Here is a 21,639-nt window from a genome sequence, read left to right as displayed (position 1 = left end):
TACAGTGTTTTCTCTGGCTATTCGGGCTAGCCTAGGTAGCTAGAACCAATGGACATTTCGGAAATTCTGGCTGTTCTGCCTAACCAAAGTAGCCAGAGCAATTGACATCCTGGCTACTCGGCCACTCTGGCCAGCCAGAGCAACCAGGTTTCTGGCTACTCTGGCTGAACTCTGGATATTCTGGCCAGCCTGAGTAACCAGGACTGGCTACTCTGGCTAAACTCTGGCTGAACTCTGGCCAGCTATAGTGACCAGAGTCCTGGCTTCTCTGGCTACTCTAAATAGCCACTTGAAGATAGTTATTAACTTAAAATTCAGTTCTGAATATGCTATTTAGATAGAAATGACATATGAGTCGTGCCATGAGAAAACCAACATAGTGGGTTTGAGACCATAATGGATCCAGACCAGCCTGAGCGTTAGGATCCATACTGTTCGCTAACAGTTTCTCAAAGTCCAATACGCTTTAAAAGCAAACAACATGGAAGCTGACAAAACTGCACGTATGCGCAGCCTGGTCTGGATCCATGCTGGTCCCAAAGCCACTATGTTTGTTTTCTTATGGCACGGCTCAATTATTAAATTTCATAATCAAATCCAGCTAAGACTGAAAAACTTTTGTGAACATGGGACCTGGTTACTCTGGCTACTCTGGCTGACCAGATTTGCCAAAACATGTTAAAATCTTACAAACTCTGGCTTCTCTGGCCAGCCAAAGTAACCAGAGCAAAAGGAATCCTGGTGACTCGGGCTACTCTGGATACTCTGGCTGACCAGAGTAGTCAAAACATGTTAAAATCCTAGAAACTCTTCCTACTATGGCTGAACTTTGGCTGAACTCTGGCTACTCTGGCTGAACTCTGGCTACTCTGGCCAGCCTGAGTAACAAGGGTTCTAGCTACTCTGGCTACTCTAGATTAACCAGATTTCTAGCTACTCTGGCTACTCTAAATAGCCACTTAAAAATAGTAATTAACTTGAAATTCAGTTTAAACATGCTATTTAGATAGAAATTACATATTAAGTTTCATAATCAAATTCAGCTAAGACGGAAAATGTTTTGTGAACCAGGTTACTCTGCCTGCTCTTTAAATCATAGAAACTCTGGCTACTCTGGCCAGACAAACCAAAGCAAATAAAATCCAGGTGACTCGGGCTATTCTGGATACTATGGCTGACCAGAGAAGCCAGAACATTTTAACATCCTACAAACTCTGGCTTTTCTTGCTGAACTCTGGCTACTCTGGCCAGCCAGGGTAACTAGAGTTCTGGCTACTCTGGCTGAACTCTGGCTATTCTGGCCAGCCAGGGTAACTAGAGTTCTGGCTACTCTGGCTGAATTCTGGCTACTCTGGCCAGCCAGAGTAACTAGAGTTCTGGCTACTCTGGCTGAACTCTGGCTACTCTGGCTGAACTCTGGCTACTCTGGCCAGCCAGAGTAACCACAGTTATGACTTCTCTGGCTGAACTCTGGCTACTCTGGCTAGCCAGAGTAACCAGAGTTTTGACTTCTCTGGCTACTCTGGCTAAACTCTGGCTGAACTCTGGCTACTCTGGCTGAACTCTGGCCGAACTCTGGCTGAACTCTGGCTACTCTGGCTGAACTCTGGCCGAACTCTGGCTGAACTCTGGCTACTCTGGCTACTCTGGCTGCTCTGGCTAATTTCACGCACATCATTAAACATGTATTAAGCTAATAAAGCAATGATTCCCTTTCGAGTTTAAGTGGAAGCTTTATTGGACCAAGGTGTTAAGTTCGATTACAATGTATGCGGTTGTTTTTTTCAAGTGGGAGAAAACTTAGATGTTTGTCTGAGATATTGTAATCGCAAGCCATAGATTATTATTGATCTAATTAGGGTGACAAATATTTTTAATTTGGATTGATTCCTCATAGAATTGAAATCCGTATTTTTATTTGAGGGAGAATATTGCTTTCAAGCTTTTGCGCCACATGTTTACGATAACCATTATGATATAGGATAACACTAAGATATATGTATTTCCAATAGAAACATATTTTTAAATATTTTTCTTGTTCTGGCTAAAATCATCATTTTGTATAATTATTGATTAATTAACGTCATGTCAGTACAATAGCCTTGTAAAACTCAAGATAAAATTCAGTTTTGTCCATTTTCTGATACGATAAGAGTATTATATACAATCATGAACAATTCTCACCTGCGGGGAACACCTCAGGGTATATGCATCTTGTACTCTGTCGCAAAATCTATGGCTCTCTACAACAGAATAATCAAAGGCATTTAAACAACAATGGCAATGATCAAAATGGAATAGCCGTGTATAAACAATAGACAGGTACACATGAAACATTGACAAAGTAAAACAAATGACAAAACAAATACATTAAGGAACACAGTGAGGCATCGCTTTGGAACGGTCAGTAGCAAAATATCACTCGTGAGATTAAACCAGTTAATTGCATGCTCATCCTCACTCTATTCCCACTATGTTCCAAAGTTACAGGATAGTGTAAATTGAAGTTATCCCAGCCTGGTGAATCACTCACATACGTATTGGTGACTTATTAATAAGGCTATATATGTGAAACACAAAAATTTTCGTGTAAAAATATATAAAAGAAGGCCTAAAGCCCCAAATACGCATATACTCAATGCCTTTGCAGAAAGCAAACCAAAATGAGGGCCCGACGATTAGGCGAGAAGGCAAGAATCAAATCAGCTCAGTCACATTTAGCTTTACGAACTGTCCCGTACGACACAAACGAAGAGGAAAGCGAAACGTCTAGCCGTAAATGGACTGAGCACTAAACACGTGGTGCTTCCAAAGGATTTTTTACAGATTTTATTCTCAAAATAGTTAGGACTTAAAACTAATTTCGGCCTACAAAATCAAATACGTATTACGGAATAAAACAAAAATTAAATAAGACAATGCTTCGAACAATAAAGGCCATTCTTACGGTAAATAAAAGACAGTCAACAAAATTGTGCTTGAATACAGGAGCCATAATGGATAAAGTACATATACCTGCTATCTCTGAAGGGTGCGTGTCCGAATGAAGCAAAGATCTCAGTCTTCTGGCAACCTTTGCCTGTCCCGGATGTGGACGAACACGATGTATGTCTATCAAAGCATATACCATTGCAGTAGTTACGAATCAATCATACATAAATCTTACACATAACTAAAGATTTAAGTAAAGCAGAATGAGTTCAAATGGTATTTGTTCACCTAGTTGACTTTTTCATCAATCTTGCAAGAAATAGTGCAAGAAGCTGCGGTTTAAAAGGCAAACATGTGTAACGCGAGCTTTTAGACATTTTTCTTTCAAAAACAAAAAACTGTAAAGGCAAACTTCTGATGAAAAAGAAAATTTCTGTCTCAACTGTATACAATAAATAATATCTGTAAGAAAAAAAAATCGAATGATGACAGAAACTTACTGCTATCAAAAGCTCTTGTCGTGCCCTTCAGAACCTCCAGTGATAGTGCAGAAATAATGTCCGCTTGCCGACAAATTGCTCCCGCTCTCTCAACAGCTGCAATTATATAAAAGTTATTCACAAGTTTTATTTAGGATCACGAGGCCACTCTGCTACCTCCGCGTTGCCGATAAGGGGAAGTAACACTGTGTCGGAGTGTCGGCATAGTGTATACACCAAGGCAGCGCTTTCATACTGGCGCACTGACGGAGGAAGTGACGCCACGCTTTACGAGTAAAGAACGGGACTTCGTGATGCTCATGTGCGTATTCAATGGAACCGCGTTACCTCCGCGATACCGATAAGGAGAAGTTAGACTGTGTAAGTCACAGATCAAACGAATTTGTTTGAAGAATGTAAAAATTATCTTTTGTCGTTACATGACAAAATGCAAGAGTTAATAGACAAAAACAATCTGAATCATGCAGAAAGTGACACTATTTTGAAATTAACCTTCTGCACCAAGTGATGCTATAAGCTGTGTTCCATTGATAAGTGCCAAGCCCTAATTAAATATACAAAATGTATACATAAAATGATGTCAGAATCTAACTGGATGTACAAATGTGTGTCTAAAATGATGAAATTCCATAATAAGTTATACGAATCATCAATAATGCCAGACTATAATCAGATATACGATTGTAGGCATAAAATGATGAAAACCCAAATTAAATTAGCAAAATGTATACATAAAATGGGGTGAAAGTCCCTAATTAGATAGAAAAAAATGTATGCATACAATTGTGCAAGACCCATATTAAATATACAAATGTATCGATAAAATGGTGCCAGATCCTTTTAAGTAGGCAAATGTATGCATAAAATAGTGACATATTCAAACTGAACTTATAATGTTGCCAGATCCTAATTAGATATACACATTTATGCATAAAATGATGCCATATCCTTATTACAAATAAACATAGTTCCGATGTTTTCAAGTTACTTGTAACGCAAGTTTAAACGATAAAGGAGAATTTAGGCCCTCGTATCAGTTCTTAACTGTAAGGGTTCTTTGAAAGGGAACAAATACTTTTATCATTTATTCCATTATTTAATTTTTGATGATTTATAAGAAAAATGGGGAATTACGTAAAATACCATGAATACTGGTAGATAAACTCATATGTTACCTCTTTTGGTCCGAGTGAAATTGGCTCGAGGTCGTTTGATTCTAAGACCTGTAATATACTATTTGCATCAGTACATTTAGCTCAAGTCAGATAAACATTCGCTTTTGTGTAAATTCTGTTCAGGAACTTCGATAATCATAACATTCGGGTCAAAGAATTTAGTTAACAATTGTGACATGAAATTTACTAATACATACTAAATATTATCTAAAATACGACGTCTTTACTTTTGGAAACATACAGCAGACATACTACTTAAGATACATTTAAAAAGATAAACCCATCATTACTCTATGAAAACGGACATCATACACGTGCAACAACAAACACACCACTCACGCCCAATTAACCATGCAGTGTGTGTTTGAATCAAGTGTATTACCATTCTCTTAATTATATCATTTTGATTCTTATACGTTCATTATATAAAATAGTTGATCAAATGTAGTAACACTCTTTCTTGGCGCCTGCATAGCGCCAAATTATATGTCGATGGACTTCAAAACTCAATGAGCAAAGCTTTTTCATATTAGAATGTTTCAAAAAGTATCAATTACACGTTTAATCATATTTCAATGATTTGACCGCACTTACGTATTTAGCATCAGCCCATCCACTTCTGGGGCTCCACATTTTACCTTCACCCATCATACCCAGTGCAAGGTGAGACAAAGGTGCCAAATCTCCGCTCGCACCTACAGTTCCTTTCTCTGGGACCCATGGCAAGCACGAGGCTACAATAAATATCGTGATTTGAAAACTACACAGAATTTAAGGCAGTACATGTACTCAAAAGATTAGCTGCTCGTACAAAAAATACCGTTATGTATAAAACATTAACAACAATAGGATCAAAAATGCTTTTTAAGCAACCGACGCTATTAATTTCTTACCAGTTCTGCAATAATTTGTTTTACATTTTCCTTTAGAGTTGAAAATAAAGCAAATGATGTTGCAGCCCATTAACAAATTCAGACTTACACTAACCATTGAATGCGGCAATATACTTTTTCAAATTTATAAGAGAAATTCCACTGTATCCCTTTGCTAAAACATTGATCCTAAGTGCCAGTAACATACGAGTCCTTTCAGGTGACAATGGATTACCAACTCCTAAAGATATAAATAACTACTAGTAAGCGCTAAGTAATATACACATTGTATAAATAACACTAAATATGAACAGAATTTTCAACACAATACATCTGTCAATCAATATATATTTTACTCAGTTGTAAAAAGACAAATAAAAAGCACAATGTTCAGTCGGCATATTTCTTAACGTTTTAACTGCCTTAATGTTCATGCATAAAACTGTTAAATATCAACACTAAGCTACAATTACGAAACACACAATACGAATTTCTGACATGGCAAAACATGATAAAATGTAAGGGGATGTTAGCAGAACCTATTTCTTAAATCAATAGAATGTCTTACCAGCTGCATGGGATCGGATAAGATTTTCTTGAAGTTCTCTGAAAATACAAACATACATGCATGTAGGTTTAAAAAGACAAAGGAATGGGTATGAATTCTGATTATACGACACTTTATCTCATTCTCCGATATGTAACTTGTAGAAAGTCATGTCACATGGTCACACTGTGAAACATTTTTTTTTATAAATTATGTTAAACATATTCAAGCGGTTATAAAAATATGATACTGTTTATCTTAACGTTGAAACGACTGAAAGATGCGTCCACAAGGACTCACACGTTAATGAAGATGACAGGCACAGCTAAAGCCTTTGTTTATCATTGTAATACAATTTATGCATGAGGTATTAAACGAACTTTTCAAAAAATTGTGTTTGATGATTTATTTATAGCGTTATTCTAAATTTCACTTTATACATTAAGGTGTTTATCAATGTGGTGAGTCTACATTTTCGTATCAATCTAGTGGCGTTTTAATGTCGTTCAGTAAAATTAGTATTAATAAGAGTACTTACACAAGCTTTTCCTTGCCTATTACCGTTCTTGCAAATTTACCGAATCCAGTCGTTATACCATAAACAACTGAAAGTATTTTTTATTATATACCTAAATAAATATTACCAAAACTACGTTTTTGTATTGTCTGTTGTCGGGCTGCTTTCATTTAATATGCATGATCTGACACACTTCTAAAAATAGCGCACACAAAAACGTCATTCATTACTATTTTAACATCATTCCGTCAGATAACTTAACAAAAAACAAAAAGGTGAAAGTATATAATCAAAGGGTCATTGCAATAATAGCTAGATCTGGAATTTTGTATTTAACTCTCGTGCATTTTTTCAAGGACGGATCGCACTCTAACACTCTTGCGCGCCTCGTGAGATCCGATCTGGCAAAATCCACTCTAGCTAAATACAGCATCCCAGATCGAGCCACTGTTATAATAACCCTATTATGTTAGCTCACGTGAAAAAGTTCTTTAAATTACATATATGCCAACTATTCACACTCGGTTATAATGTATTCGTTTTTTCTTCAGTATCATGCGATGTTTTATCTCGACTCTAGACTGCCAGTCTATGTAATGTGTTTTTTTACTTCTATTTACTGTCAAACAAATTATATGGCTGTTGATTATAATGAACATTACAAAATGTATAAAATCACTGAAACTGATATTTCAAAGTTATAGCTTTTATAGAGTAAATTTCATAACAGGCAGACAACAGTGCTGGTAACAAATAGCGACATGCATGGCACATAGGCAACAGCACGTGTATCAAAGAGCGACATTCATAATATGCAGGCAACAGAACTACATATATTTAACTTTGTCAAAACAGAAAGATCTAGTTTATACACTATCATAGAAAGTGCTGCTTATTTTAAGAATATTACAGATACCTTTGTTTTGATTGACAATATCTTCCAATAGTGCTCTTGCTTTGTTTACGGCTGTTTCTGCTTCCGGGGTTAGCTAATGAAGAAAAGTACGGATAAATTAGTATTAATGTACAAGTACAACATGATTCTTATATTTTATATTTATTTATCGGTTCTTTTGATTAACTAATTGATCATGTCATACATAAATTTCTAATTCATTCATTATTCTATGGCGGACGTTTCTTAAATCAAGTATAAAATGGAAGTTTATTTCTCCTTGAAATATGTGAATACAGTTTTGTTTAGATAGGAAATATTTCTGTTATCGTTTTATGCCGAAACGTACATGTATACTGATAGCGTAACTAGAGCTATCACTAAAGGTGATGAATGTACCCCCCGCATGCACTGACACAGTACATTGCAATTTGACGCACACAAGACTGCATCATTATGTGGACTGTATGTATATAGACTGTATTTATACAGTATAGTAACAACAAAACAAAGTCCCATAACTATGCAGAATATTTATCTAAAAGAACGTAACATGCACCATGCACAACTAGGGTTGGTACTGATCACTTGTGTGAAGTTTCATTATATTGTGTGCAAGGGTTCGGAAGATTAGGCGCGCACAAGATTGCATATGCAGACTGTATGTACATAGTATGTTAACAAGAAACAAAGTCCCATAACTCTGTAATTTTTATTGTTGAAAGAACCTAACATGCCCCATGCACAACTACTGTTGTTACTGATCACTTGTGTGAAGTTTCATTAAATTGTGTCAAGGGGATGAGGAGAGATGGTGCGCACAAGATTGTGTCTATGTATATAGTATAGTAACAAAAAAACAAAGTCCCGTAACTCTGCAAATTTATTTTTTCTGAAAGAACCTAACATGCCCCATGCACAACTACTTTTGTTACTGATCACTTGTGTGAAGTTTCATTAAATTGTGTCAAGGGGATGAGGAGAGATGGTGCGCACTGTCTACGGACAGACAGACGGACGGACGGACGGACGGACGGACGGACAGACAGACAACCTGAAACCAGTATACCCCCCCACCACCTTACAACTTTGTTGTCGGGGGGTACAAAGATGTACTTTCTATGGTGACACTACTGTTAAGTGATTACTCGATTTGCGAATTATTACAGTTAGATATTGTGATAAAGTAAGAGTATTTCAGAATATGCAAATATCCTTTTATGTAATTAGACGTTTTCTACGACTCAAATCAAAACAATGTCTGAAAAACGTTTTGACAATGTACACATAGGTACTGAAATATTATATTAGGATTGTTATGACCATTCGGCAGCGGACTACTTTTGGTTTTGTTTGTTTGTTTTGGGTTTAACGCCGTTTTTCAACAGTATTTCAGTCATGTAACGGCGCGCAGTTAACCTAACCAGTGTTCCTAAATTCTGTACCAGTACAAACCTGTTCTCCGCAAGTAACTGCCAACTTCCCCACATGAATTATCAGAGGTGGAGGACGAATGATTTCAGACACAATGTCTTTTAAATCGTCACGGAGAACATACGTCACGCCCGGGGATCGAACTCGCGACAGCGCAATCCGTAGACCAACGCTCTCCCTACTGAGCTAAGCGGGCGGTCTGACGTACTTTTGAAGCCATTAAAGTTGACCGCATTAATTAATCAATTTTAAAACCTAAGCAATTGCACTAAGGTTTATCTAAGGTGACAATGTCTGAGATAAGACACGACTGCCAAGGCCAAATAGGGAATCAACTCAAAAACAAACGAGAGTATTTACACAGTCTCGTACATTCATTGCAAGATAAAGCCTTTAAAATTTCACACTAGAATATATACCTCAAATGTGACAGAATAGCTAATGGAGAACGTCGGAATTACAACATATTGGACACCTATTAGTCTGTTACGCAAATCAGTATTTATATGAGGACGGAAAATCTGATGATGATTTGTATTGTTTTTTTTTATTAAAATTCGTTTAAAACATTAGGGCAAGATATATAGGATCATCATATTCGTATTTGCACAACTGAATGATAGAAACGTCTATATACCATTAATATTCAAATAGAAAATATGCAAATGATTATGTATAAATTAGCTTTCGTGAACATGTCAGTTTAAAACATATCTCTCTCTCTCTCTCTCTCTCTCTCTCTCTCTCTCTCTCTCTCTCTCGCTCTCTCTATCTATCTCTCTCTCTCTGGAGTTATAAACGAGACAGGTTTCAATAACTTTATATCTATGACTATAAATGACACTGTCCAACTGACATATCGTTGACTCTATACTTACCCTTAAAAGGAAATGACCTTTCCCCAAACGAACCAGATCGTCAGGATTGAGACTGTTGCCATCTACTGATATATACTGAAACAAACATTGCAGCCACGTTGTTTGAAAAAATCTTCTGCTATTACAGACAGAAACATGTCGCTGAAAGCTTTTATATTTTCAAAATATTTCATTATATAAAGAAGTTAAACGATGAGAATAATTGTTTTAATGTTGTTAGATGCCTAAGCTTCAGTAATATATTTTGTCAGACAAGAGATATACTTGTAGTCTTCTAGTATGTAAAACATATGGAAAAGTGCAAACCTCTGTGGCTAATGTTACATCCGACGTTGCGCTTGGCGTTTGTTAAGGGGATGAAAAAAACTGGAATGATGAACAACTTAAATATCCGTTTAACAAGATGTTGGCAAAAAAATAACTGTTGCCTTAGAAGATTCGTTCAGTGTATATCTGTGAAAATCGGCAGCCTGTTTTATTTTCACTGTATGCCATAAGAATCAAAAGACCTCTGTGCAATAGCGTTGGTATCAAAACAAACAGATTTAATTCAAAATTTTATCTCACGTGTTAATGTGTACACTTAACTTGAAACAAACAAAGACAAAACAAAAATATTCTGTTGACATAATATGCATCTTTTTAAAATCAACGATGATGTAAGTATTTGCAAAGGATACATTTTTTCTTCCAGATAAACGGGTTCTGCTGGCCCCGTGATCGGACTTGACAAACAACTATGGAGAACTGAAAGTACATGAATTTTATTTTGCCCAAATGTCAAAAGTGACAGAATAAATCAAAACAAACCAACGCAGTTAGAAATTTAACACATTTTTAGAAAATTTAACGTTAATTTGATTTCGACAAGATTAATATACAATTTACATATACACTTTTCAAAGTACTCACCAACAGTAACAAAGTCATTGTCGTCGAGAACGTCTTTGATAGAGTCATCCGGATCTAAAATCGCCCCTCCTTTAGCTTTCCTGACTTCAAACACCTTTTCATTTTTCTCTTCGATATTATGTTTCTTGTAGTATCTTTTTAATGACTCCTCGCCAAACCACCTTACCTTGTCGTTGGCTTTACATGGCACAGCAAACCAGTCTCCACGAATTCTTACCGAAAGTTTCATGATACTATTGAATTATACTTAAATGTAATTAAATTGTTTTACAATTTTCCACCTACAAGATTTAAAAAAAGTATCTTGATGTTAGAATATTTCTCAACAATTTTAGATAAGTTAATAAAATCGGTGTTTATAGTTTGGAGACCTGAACAAAATTGTAAAAATAATTCAACTCTTCCATAAATGACCTGTGACCTGTTCTTATCTTAACCAGGCAGTGTTGGCGTAGACGTTGATATTTACCTGTAATTGTGGCAAGTTTCGTACAAAATTTATGCCAATATAAATGTACAGAAACACCGTCCTTTTATACTAAGGAACTCGTTTATTTGGTAACTTAAAAATTTCCCCGGGCGAGTTCTAATACTGTAGTAGTGATATAAGCGCATAAATTTTAAGTTCCAATTTAATCCGTATGAATTTCATTTAGAAAAGAAACAATTTAAGTAGATTATATATTGTCTTTTGAAAAAGCTTATGTTATAACCTCTAATATCTGAAAAGTCTGTAACAGATCTGATAGTCTTCTTACCTGCCTTAGTTAAGAACAGTCAAGGTTTGTACTACCTTCCAACGACTATGTTTCTTGCTTACAGTGTAATGACTAAACTAAATCATACAAACGATATACGGAAAAATGGTGACAAAGTGAGAGATTGTAGGGATGCCCGATTAGGAACTCCGACAGGTAGAACGGGTAGAATTCAACTCGTGATTAAGTTGTCACTTTTATGAATGGAATCGATGTATTCATGCGGACCAAAACAGTAATCACACTGTGCAATCGTTCTTTTCAAAAATTGGGTCAAAAAGGTATGACCAAGATAAAAGATAATCTTTACCGTATGACTCCGATAAAATTCAATATTGAAATGAGTGTATCAACCTGAAGAGCACAGTGCACGAGCGTAGGCTGGTATCCAGATACGTGGGTTTTTAATAACTACCCAAAAACGTACTCTCATTTCTTCACATATCATCAAACATCGATAAAACTATCATATAATATATATAAAGGAATTTTAGTTGATATGTCAAAATCTTATTTTTTGTGGCAAAATAATGATAAAATGGTAGTCCTCATGACAACGTTATTTGACGTTATCCTGCCAAAGTATGTGTCTTTTCCTATTTTGCAATCGTTATAATATTACTTGCCACTTTCATTTTTCAAGCTACGTTTTCTTAACTTGACATTCTTTTGCAATTGTATGAGTGTAAATCTAAAAATCTAGAAAACATTTATTTTTATACCTTTTAATTTAAAGCTCTAAGTGCAAAATTAAGAATATTAAACGAGTCTAATAAGGGTATATGTAGTTGATTTCTTGGGCCAAGTCTACATGCAATTTCAATTTTATTTTTTAAAGTACTGTCTTGAAGATTCCTCAGTTTCTCTCACAGGCATCTATATATAATATATATGTACATAAAAATTCTCTAAGCAAACAATTACTGGTGGAACAGCTCCGGCAAATGCAACAAATACAGGAATAGTAGGAACTAGTACTAAAACAGCCGAGCAACCCAAAACACCAGCGGTGATTTGTAATGCAGTATTTACTCTTACGCAAAACTGATAACTTTTTCTGTAATCAGATGCAAGTTGAGTTGAATAAGTAATTAAATAATCGGTCGTTTCTATTCCATTGCAAGGTTACATAGCGTTACCCAGCTATTATATTTGTCACTGTAACCTTTCCATTAAATTATTGAGGCCTGTTTTTTTCCTTGTCTCATTGTATATCTGTTTCTATTCTAAAAACTTCTTGCTTAGTAGGCAAAAGTTCTTCTCCATAAAATGCACATTCAATTAATTCGTTATTTAAATCTTTAGTAATGTATGTTCTTGGATTTGTGTTGCGAATTCCATTGAGTACAAATATTTTCTCTGTACAGTTTGGTGTTTCACCTTATTCAAAATGCCTCTTGATTTTACTCAAACGAACTCGGTCTCCGATTTTATACTTCGGCTTACTTTTTAATACTTTTAAGTAAACGTACAAATTAAAGTAAATGGTACTTTTATTTGAATGTTTATTGGCTTCAGTCGGTGTACCACACCGTATGACATGCTTGTGTATGTGAAAACAAAATATGGGCACGACAGCAATCTCAGATCTGTTTTGCAAAGCTATAAATGAAAATGTGTTCAGCTTAATGACGATAAGCTTGTGATAGCGGTGTTCATCTTGGTAAGTTTACTTTAATACGAGGGTCCTGCAAAAAGTTCTGTCACTAATGGGCTTCCGTAGTGTTATCCCAAATATATTTTAAAACGCTTCATTGCACTTGAATGGTGTGTCAAACAGCTAACGATATCCGTTTATTTCGTGCACAATGCTTTTCAAATGATCGAGTTATTTTAAATTGAAATACATGCAGTCATATACACTGACAAATTTACTTGTCAAATTGTAAAATGAACGAAAAGACATTCGTAGCTATATTAAATGCCGCATTAGGCTTGATATAGATTCAAAGCAGATACTTGATGAATTGTGTAGTATATATGGACCTCGTGCCATTTAAATGCGCACAGATTTTAGGTGGGTTAAAGCTTTTAAGGTATTGGACCCCTAATAGTTATGTTTAACAACGGCATTTGTTTGGTATATCCTTAAAGTTGACCATGTTTCACACTGTGTTGCAATTTTTAAACAACTTTTACCGTGTCGTTTTTGTTATAAATTTTGTATAAATAGTATTTCCTAAAGCTCAAGTAGAGACAAATTTCAAAGTGATGGCCACTGTCCAAAGTGATGGCCACTGTCCAACGTTTGCAGAGAATTCATTATACCATTAACTTTGATAAAAGAAATATTAAACTATTGGTAAACAATAATAAAACACAAAATAAAACTGTCAATAAGTAAATGGATTTTATGAGACAGAATTCTATTCCAACATTGAAAAATTAAGGTCCTTGGGACAGAAATAGAACCTACCTACGTTTCTTCTACAGTATGACATCTAAAGAGTAAAGGCAAAATAGAGAACTTTTACCGCATGTAACTTATTATTTTTAAAGAACCTAGCTACGCCGCCCCCCCCCCCCCCGAAAAATTTCAGTCAAAGTAGGTTTACGGTAGGAATTGAATACTCTTTAAAAGGAAGTACTCTGTTACGGATCTAATACCTTAAAGCTAGGAAATTATGATGATACCCGTTCTGGTAGGCCTAAAACCTCTGTTACCAAGGCAAACATCGCTGCTGTAAAAGCTGTGGTCGAACAGGATGCGCGATTGTCGGCGAAAGATATAGCCAGTTGTACTGGCATATCAGAAGGTGGGCCGGTGGTCTAGTGGTAACACACTTGACTGTCAATCCAGAGGTCCGGGGCTGGAATCCCGGTCCAGGCACTGGAAATTTCTGAGATGCTCTTGTGTGTCTCCCACCTAACTTAGAGGCCTGTACTGGTTTTTCCCAGGAAGGACGGCTTCGCTTGTATCGGTGCTATACACCGAGCACGTTAAAGAACAAGACTGTCTATTCGCAAAGAGCTAGGCTAAGTTAGCCGGACAAGTCTGTATCTCAAAAGGAATTCTCTCTATCTGTTCTGGGGGCTTAATCTCACTCTGTCTCTCTGGTCAGATCACTCCGTGTCTGTACTAGTAGAGGATGAATTGCGCGCCCTGTGTGGCTGCGTTTGCTGTATGTAAAGCGCCTTTGAACGTGTTTATCATGAAAAGGGCGCTATATAAATCTGGTATAATAATAATAATAATAATAAGGCAGTGTACAAACAATCTTGAACAAGAGCGCCGCCAAGCGGGGCAATATACGCCCGAAGGGTTATATCAGGGGATGGGAGCAAAATTTAAAGAACTTGACTGTTGAAGCCCAAAGGACAGGAACAACAAAAAAGAAGAAATTCCCAAAAAAAATTCTGTCCACAAAAAAATTCTTACCAGGTAAAGTTATGTCAAAATACATCTAAAAATTGGATGTACCATCCATGTTGTACCACAGAGAAGTGGTCTCGGTTTTTCCCTACGGCCAATAATAAAAAAGTTTCAAAATAAGCTATTTATAGTAACAAAAAAGGGAAGTAATTCAAAAACAAAAATTATTGTAAGAGAACAAAAAAGGATCTGCAAAATAAAAACAACAGCACTGCAATGCAGAGCAATATACACAAAGCAAAGTCATATATGACCTTTGACCCCTAAGTGTGACCTTGACCTTGAAGCGAGTCATCCAAAACATGCGCTCTGCACGTCGCCTCAGTGTGGTGAACATTTGTGCCAAGTTTCTTTGCAATCATTCAAGCAGTTCAAGAGTTACAGAGCGGACACGAAACACACTCATAAGACCTTTCACTCACAAGTGTGACCTTAACCTTGAAGCTAGTCATCCGAAACAAATGCTCTGCACGTCGTCTCAGTATGGTGAACATTTGTGCCAAGTTTCTTTGAAATCCTTCGAGCAGTTCAAGAGTTACAGAGCAGACACGAAACACACTCATATGACCTTTGACCCCTAAGTGTTACCTTGACCTTGAAATGACACATCCAAAACATGCGCTCTGCATGTCGTCTTGGTGTAGTGAACATTTGTGTAAAGTTTCTTTGAAATCCTTCAAGGGGTTCAAGAGTTACAGAGCGGACACGAAATTGCTAACGAACGGACGGACGGACAGACGGACACCGGGATCATAACATAATACGTCCCTTCTGGCGTATAAAAAGCATTTGGACCTGAGAAAGGTTTGCGCTAGGTGGGTACCTAATTTGCTCGCTGAGAAGCAAAAGAAAACGCCAAAAATGTGTCCGGGAACTTTTGAAAACATACAAAGGCTGCGATCGTCGGGTTATTTCTAAGAAACCTAGGTGCACATGTTTGAGCCACAGAGAAGGGCTGATAATAAGCAATGGAAGCGAAAAGATCAAAAACGCCCCTGTATTGCCAAGAGAACCATAATTTCGAAAAAAATATTGTACGCAATTCTCTTCAATTCTAATGGGCCAGTCGTTCATGTTCCTTGTCCATCTGGACATACAGTCCCTGGACGATTCTATAAGAACTCTGTACTGAAGAAAGTGAAAAAGTTTTACAATAAGAACGTTCCAAGCAAAGAGTGGTCTTGAGTCCATCTTATACTAAACAACGCCTCCTCTCACAAGTGCGATGGTAAGTCTTTTTTGGCTTCTGAAAAGGCGGAAGTTGTAAACTATCCGCCTTATTTATCTGACCTGAGTCCCTGTGACTTTATATTTCCAAGGCTTAAAATATGTTTTCTGGAAAGAAATATAAGTCCAGAAGTTCTCTTTGCAGCGCCATTTATCAGTGTCTCAAACATATACCAAAAGAAGACAAAATTCATCTCCTTTTCGTGACTGGGTAAAAAGGTTACAAAAATGTGTTTCGGTAAATGGGGAATACTTTGAAGGTTTGTAATAAAAATAATTTTGATAAAACGTAGCATTTAAGAAATCCGAACCCAATGACAGAACATTTTGCAGGACCCTGTTATCATTTTATTGATAAATGCATGCCCAATCTAAAACATTATATAACAATTCTTTCCAGACTACGGCATATTCACGTATGTAATAAAATGGAAATAATGATTGTAGACCATAATTATGTTCTAATGATACTAAGAGAACAATGAAGAGAATAAAAGAAAAGAGAAGAAATGATATGAAATGCAATGAGAATCCAGGATGTATATTTTTGTCATTACTGTAAATAAAATATGTAAAAAGATCCTTTGGACGAATAGAATGTAACCAAGCAGATTAATATACAGATTCGGTTTGATTGAGTCTGTTCATGAGAGGTAATGAAATGTGCAACACCTCTCACACCCCCTAGACCCAGCTTAAGCGGAACTCTATTACACATCGTTGAATGGACTTCATGATCCCAAAGGACCATTGCACTGAATCCATTGTAAATAGTACTTATAATTTTAAACTGTACAGTCTTGTTTGAGATGACTGTACATGACAAAGTACATTCCGGTATCGGAGTCTAGTCCTTTTACCATAGCAGTGTCCTTCCAAAAAGAACGCAATTTGACAACAATGACATTAAAAAGAACTGTAATAGTCAGTGTCTAGGATCCTAGGATTACGTAAGTTCCGATTTCTATATATATTGGAATTTTCGCTTGAGTTACAAAATTCTATGAAAAGAACATAAGTTATTAACATAAAGTCTTCATTTCCAAACATTCACCCGAAAACAGACACAATTTCTATTGAAGGCCTCATGAGATTCTATTAAGTTTAGCTATTTCACAGGCATTAAATTTGAAGCATTTATGATTCGTGATTGGTTTCTACGTGTGTTTGATAATTTATGTAAAATTGTCAATGCAACTTCAGTTTCAATATATTTAATGGAATTTATTCAATCACGTTTTTTTTTCTCGTCATTTTGGTACTGTAGCATACCGTACTTCCTTTTGTTACGAATATTTGCAAAGTTTTCACATGTTGAGATTTAGTTTTTCGGCTACACTAAGGAGTGGATAGGCATTTTTGGACATTTTTTGTTTTCATTTTTATATAAATTCACCATGCTTTCCTGCATCAGATGCCAAATAAAAAGAATTTAAAAGGTCTAATATAAAACCTTTATTTGATCAACTTGTAGGATAAACAGTAAATATTTGCCATGTGTTTACAATAACACAATCTAAAAAAACAAACAAACAAACAGCCAGGATATAAATTTAGTCGCGGTATTTCTGGATCATCAGCTTAGCATTTGATTTCCTGAGTCTGAATAAAGTTGTCATCCAAGGCTCTAGAGGCTCTAGCTCTAGCGTTAATGGGAGTTATATTGCTTTGATGTAACCGAAATTATATACATGTGTGATTTTTTTCACCAGGTAAATATAACTGGTTTTGACTGACTGTCTTTATTTATGAATAAGTGTTTTTTTAAGAGTGATATATAAAAATATACATGTCACAGTTTTGTAATAAATTAACCCATTCTTGAATTACACACTTTTAATTCAACGAGGAAGAAATCGGAGACCCCAAAATAAATGAATTCTATGCAACTCTTTTTCGGTTTTCTGACAATTCAGAAAAATTTTTTGTGAGACTGCCAGACAGCACGAAAAAGTTTGGATCGTTTGAAGTACTGATGAGAGAGTTGATTTTGTTTAAACAATAGAGTTTTACATATTTTGTTTTCTTAATGAAATCTTATCAAAATGGTACCCTTGTATAGCTTAATCTGTCCCCTTCATTTTGGTATGCTGCATAGCATGCTTTTTCTTTGGAAATGTGAAAGAAAACCGTTAAAGCAAGACACTCCCCCACTGCATAGTGTACGTTAATGCAGTACAACATTCGTAACAAACTTATATTTTATTCATAATTATGTGTTATCATTAATGCAAATAATTGTTGATATAACATAAACTTCATAAAAAGCATCCGTAATACCAGATATGGCACTTGCGATATCACTTCTTCTTTAAATTTTTATAGGGCATTGGTGATTTTTCAAAGGAGCTCTGCCTTTTAGGTAGCACATTTCATAAATCTTAACCAGGTTAAATGTAACATTTGCCTACAATGTACAGATTTTAATTATAGTTGTGTGGACGCATTGGTCGAGAGGGCTAAGACACTTTCCTATGAAGGTGAAGGTCCCGGGTTCGATTCCTGGCTACTCCCATTGCGGTGTGTCCTTGGGTAAGGCACTATATCACGATTGCCTCAGTCGACCCAGCTGTAAATGGGTACCAGCAAATTGCTGGTGGTAAGGTATATATATAACACAAACATGCTCATGTAAAGATTATATATATAAACCGATGCAACCATAAACGTACATACTGAAAGACATTGCAGACGCCAGATCACCAACAAAACACCATTAAGGGCATGACAGAGCAGGAACTGGGGCACTCAATAAACCAGGCCGGCCCTTGTGTGGATTTAAAGACTAATTTTAACTGGGTCTGCAATATGTCCAGTCATCGCACAATCAGTGACAAGCCATATTTGGCCCATATTCATCAAATTTTAAGTATAAAAGTTAAATTCTAGTGTTAAATTTTCTGTTTGCTCTGTTATTTTTAAGCTGGCATAGATTCCTGTGAAACTTGAAAATGCATTCTATAACTACAACGTTCATTTGTATGAATAAAGTCTAAAGTCTAAAAGTAGTTTGGCGGCTTTATATAGAAATGATAGGATGACCAAGGCAAAAATTGACTCCTCCGAAATAAAAGTGGCGGATTTGAATAGAATATATAGGGAAAATGTGGTCTATACCTACGGGGTTAACTACTTCTAAATTAAAATTTTTGATGAATATGGGTCAAGTGTATTTCAGAACATTATAGCCATATGTCCTGATAGATTTTTACAGTGAATTTAAGTTCAGTATAATGACATATTTTACGAGATTAGTGCATTTAACAAATACAAAAACGTAATTTGTAGCATAATGACAATAAATGCAAAAATATCAACTATTACCGTTTTATATAATAATTCTAACATAAAAATCAGCACATATTGCATAAAAGATGCAATTCTAAGAATTGTTTTGCGATGACTTACTGTTTGTGTGAGAAAAAGGAAAAACTAAAAAGCACCTTTAAACATTTTAAGATCAGAAGATTTATCATCATTTTAATATACTTTATAACAATTAAGACAAACGAATTTTCTGTAAACATTTTATCTTCTATCAAAGTAACATTCGAAATAGTCGTTTTTATCTATTCTTGCGTTCACTTGCAACCCTGCGTCTCTTTGGAGCAGGTCCTTCTTTAGTAGGCTGTAGTTGGAGAAAGAACACGTGTTTCAATATCCTGTGCAGCGTGGTAATTCTCCATGTAAGGTTTGGCCGTGAACCAGACCTGGTACATTAAAAGTAGTGCAAGAATAATAATATGTACATGAAATATTTGTTGTGAATCTTCAGAATCTATATGCATAGTAATAGGTTTTATTCGAATAGATTCTTAAATATTCAAATGAGATGCATGTTTATGTGCATACATTTAAAACATGTGACTCTCAAAATTGCATGAAATACATGAAGCAGCAGTGAAAGCATGTTTATGCAATTTCCTGCGACTGTAACCATTTTTAAATCGTAATAGAGAAAAGGAACTATATACGTTTCCTTACGTGCTGATAATTTTATTTTCATTCTTGTGTAATATATGTCATACTTGTAAAATATTGATTCAATGTATATTTCGGAATAAACATGTTTAAACTAAGTCTGAATCTATTTTATTTGATTATCTGATATAAAACTATGAAATCCTGTGCGACTTATGTGATTTATAAGATAGGAAAGAAAAAACAGAAACGTGTTGTTTCATTGCAAACACTTTGTAAGTCTTTCAGCAATAATAACAACGCAGGACAAATGCGAGTGCTTAGGAGACTAAAGTATATGAAATGTGACGCCCTGAAGTTTACTAGACAAAATCAACTCCAAATGTGACGCCCTGCAATTTACTAGACAATATCAACTCCAAATGTGACGCCCTGCAGTTTACTAGACAATATCAACTCCAAATATAAAACCGTGTTTTAACACTTTTTATACACGATGGGCGGTTATACGTCGGACGTTATAGCTTTATGAGGGCGCAGCCCGAGTGAAATTATTTCGGATGAAGTATAACCGCCCTAGTGTATAAATAGTGTTCAAACATGTTTTGCTATAAATTATTTCCATTCTAATATATCTTTTATTGTAAAATTTAGATAAAATATGATATAACTGTTTATTTGCGCATGCATGGAGCCAAATGATAGGTCGTCACGCTCCTTTGTTTATACACGTCAGGACCGGCAAGGGTAATACGTCCTGCGGAATAGTTCCATTTGGGCGCAAATGATGGCGAATTATTCTGTACAATTAATAACCAACTCCGTGTGTGATTAAATTAATCGAGACAGTTATGCTATTTGACATTTCGTTTTAAACTTGTTTTAAAGTAAAACAGTTGATCAAATTTGAAAGCGCTATAAACACGCCGGTGTAATGAAGTATTTCGACCCCCATAGAATAACGACCCCCCGGTCATTATTCTATAGAAAATGTGACTCCTTTCCTGTAAAATATTGACTCCCCTTATAAAAAACTGACTCCCTTTGAAAACTCTATAGAATAACGATCCCCCGGTCATTATTCTATAGAAAAACTGACCCCTCCAAGTAAAATACTGACTCCCTAAAGATGACTCCCTTCGAATCTCATAGAATAACGACCCCGGTTATTATTCTATAGAAAAAGTGACTCCTTCCATGTAAAATACTCACTGCCGAAATTACTACATTCGAACTCTCATACAATATCGATTCCCGGACATTATTCTATTTAAAAAGTTACTCTTTCCGTGTAAAACACCGGCTCCTAAAAAGACTTTCGACGATAATATCTATTAAAAAGTGATCCCCACCAAACCTAACGGACAATTTTACTAGATCTACAACTCTTATACCCTCCATTGCCAATAGTTAACATTTTGATTGTACTACTACTACTGGTGCCGCTACTTCTATTGCTATTACTACATGTACTTCTTCTTCTTCTTCTACTACTACTACTACTACTACTACGACAACTGCTACTACTGATACTACTATACCTGCTTCCACTAATACGTCTTGTACATCTACCTCTTCTTCTCCTGCTGCTGTTGTTGCTGTCACTTATTCCTCTGCTGCTGCTGCTGCTGCTGCTGCTACTGCAACTGCCACTACCACTGCCACTACTACTACTACTACTACTACTTTCTATTGTTGC

The 21,639-nt window shown here is 35.9% G+C and overlaps 2 protein-coding genes across 2 annotated transcripts in view; both read right to left on the bottom strand.

Moving 5' to 3' along the window:
* Positions 1-2,887: 2,887 nt before the first annotated feature.
* Positions 2,888-11,008, bottom strand: LOC128547698 (histidine ammonia-lyase-like). Its single transcript, XM_053520784.1, has 13 exons — positions 10,662-11,008; positions 10,430-10,496; positions 10,056-10,086; positions 9,750-9,824; positions 7,459-7,531; positions 6,564-6,630; positions 6,047-6,084; positions 5,594-5,719; positions 5,201-5,340; positions 4,607-4,654; positions 3,924-3,975; positions 3,432-3,527; positions 2,888-3,111 (listed from the first exon to the last, which is right to left on the bottom strand). Exons 1-13 carry the CDS (start codon positions 10,888-10,890, stop codon positions 2,888-2,890), a joined length of 1,266 nt encoding a protein of 421 aa, XP_053376759.1. The 5' UTR covers positions 10,891-11,008.
* A 6,503-nt stretch (positions 11,009-17,511) lies between these two features.
* Positions 17,512-21,639, bottom strand: part of LOC128547837 (histidine ammonia-lyase-like) — a 42,139-nt gene continuing 38,011 nt past the window's right edge. Inside the window, exon 22 of the mRNA XM_053521286.1 lies at positions 17,512-19,729. Coding sequence (XP_053377261.1) covers positions 19,640-19,729 — 90 coding nt within the window. The 3' untranslated portion in view covers positions 17,512-19,639. The remainder of the gene's footprint in view (positions 19,730-21,639) is intronic.

Source organism: Mercenaria mercenaria, chromosome 13, assembly GCF_021730395.1.
Source record: "Mercenaria mercenaria strain notata chromosome 13, MADL_Memer_1, whole genome shotgun sequence".
NCBI lineage: Eukaryota > Metazoa > Mollusca > Bivalvia > Venerida > Veneridae > Mercenaria > Mercenaria mercenaria.
This window is presented reverse-complemented; position numbering and strand designations above follow the sequence as displayed.

Coding starts and splice junctions, on each gene's coding strand:
- LOC128547698 (XM_053520784.1), bottom strand. CDS start 10,890: ATGAAACTTTCGGTAAGAATTCGTGGAGACTGGTTTGCTGTGCCATGT. Junction 4,655..5,200: donor GATGGGCTGATGCTAAATAC/GTAAGTGCGGTC, acceptor AGTATATTACAG/GTCTTAGAATCAAACGACCT. Junction 3,976..4,606: donor TTTCACTCGGACCAAAAGAG/GTAACATATGAG, acceptor ATATTTAATTAG/GGCTTGGCACTTATCAATGG.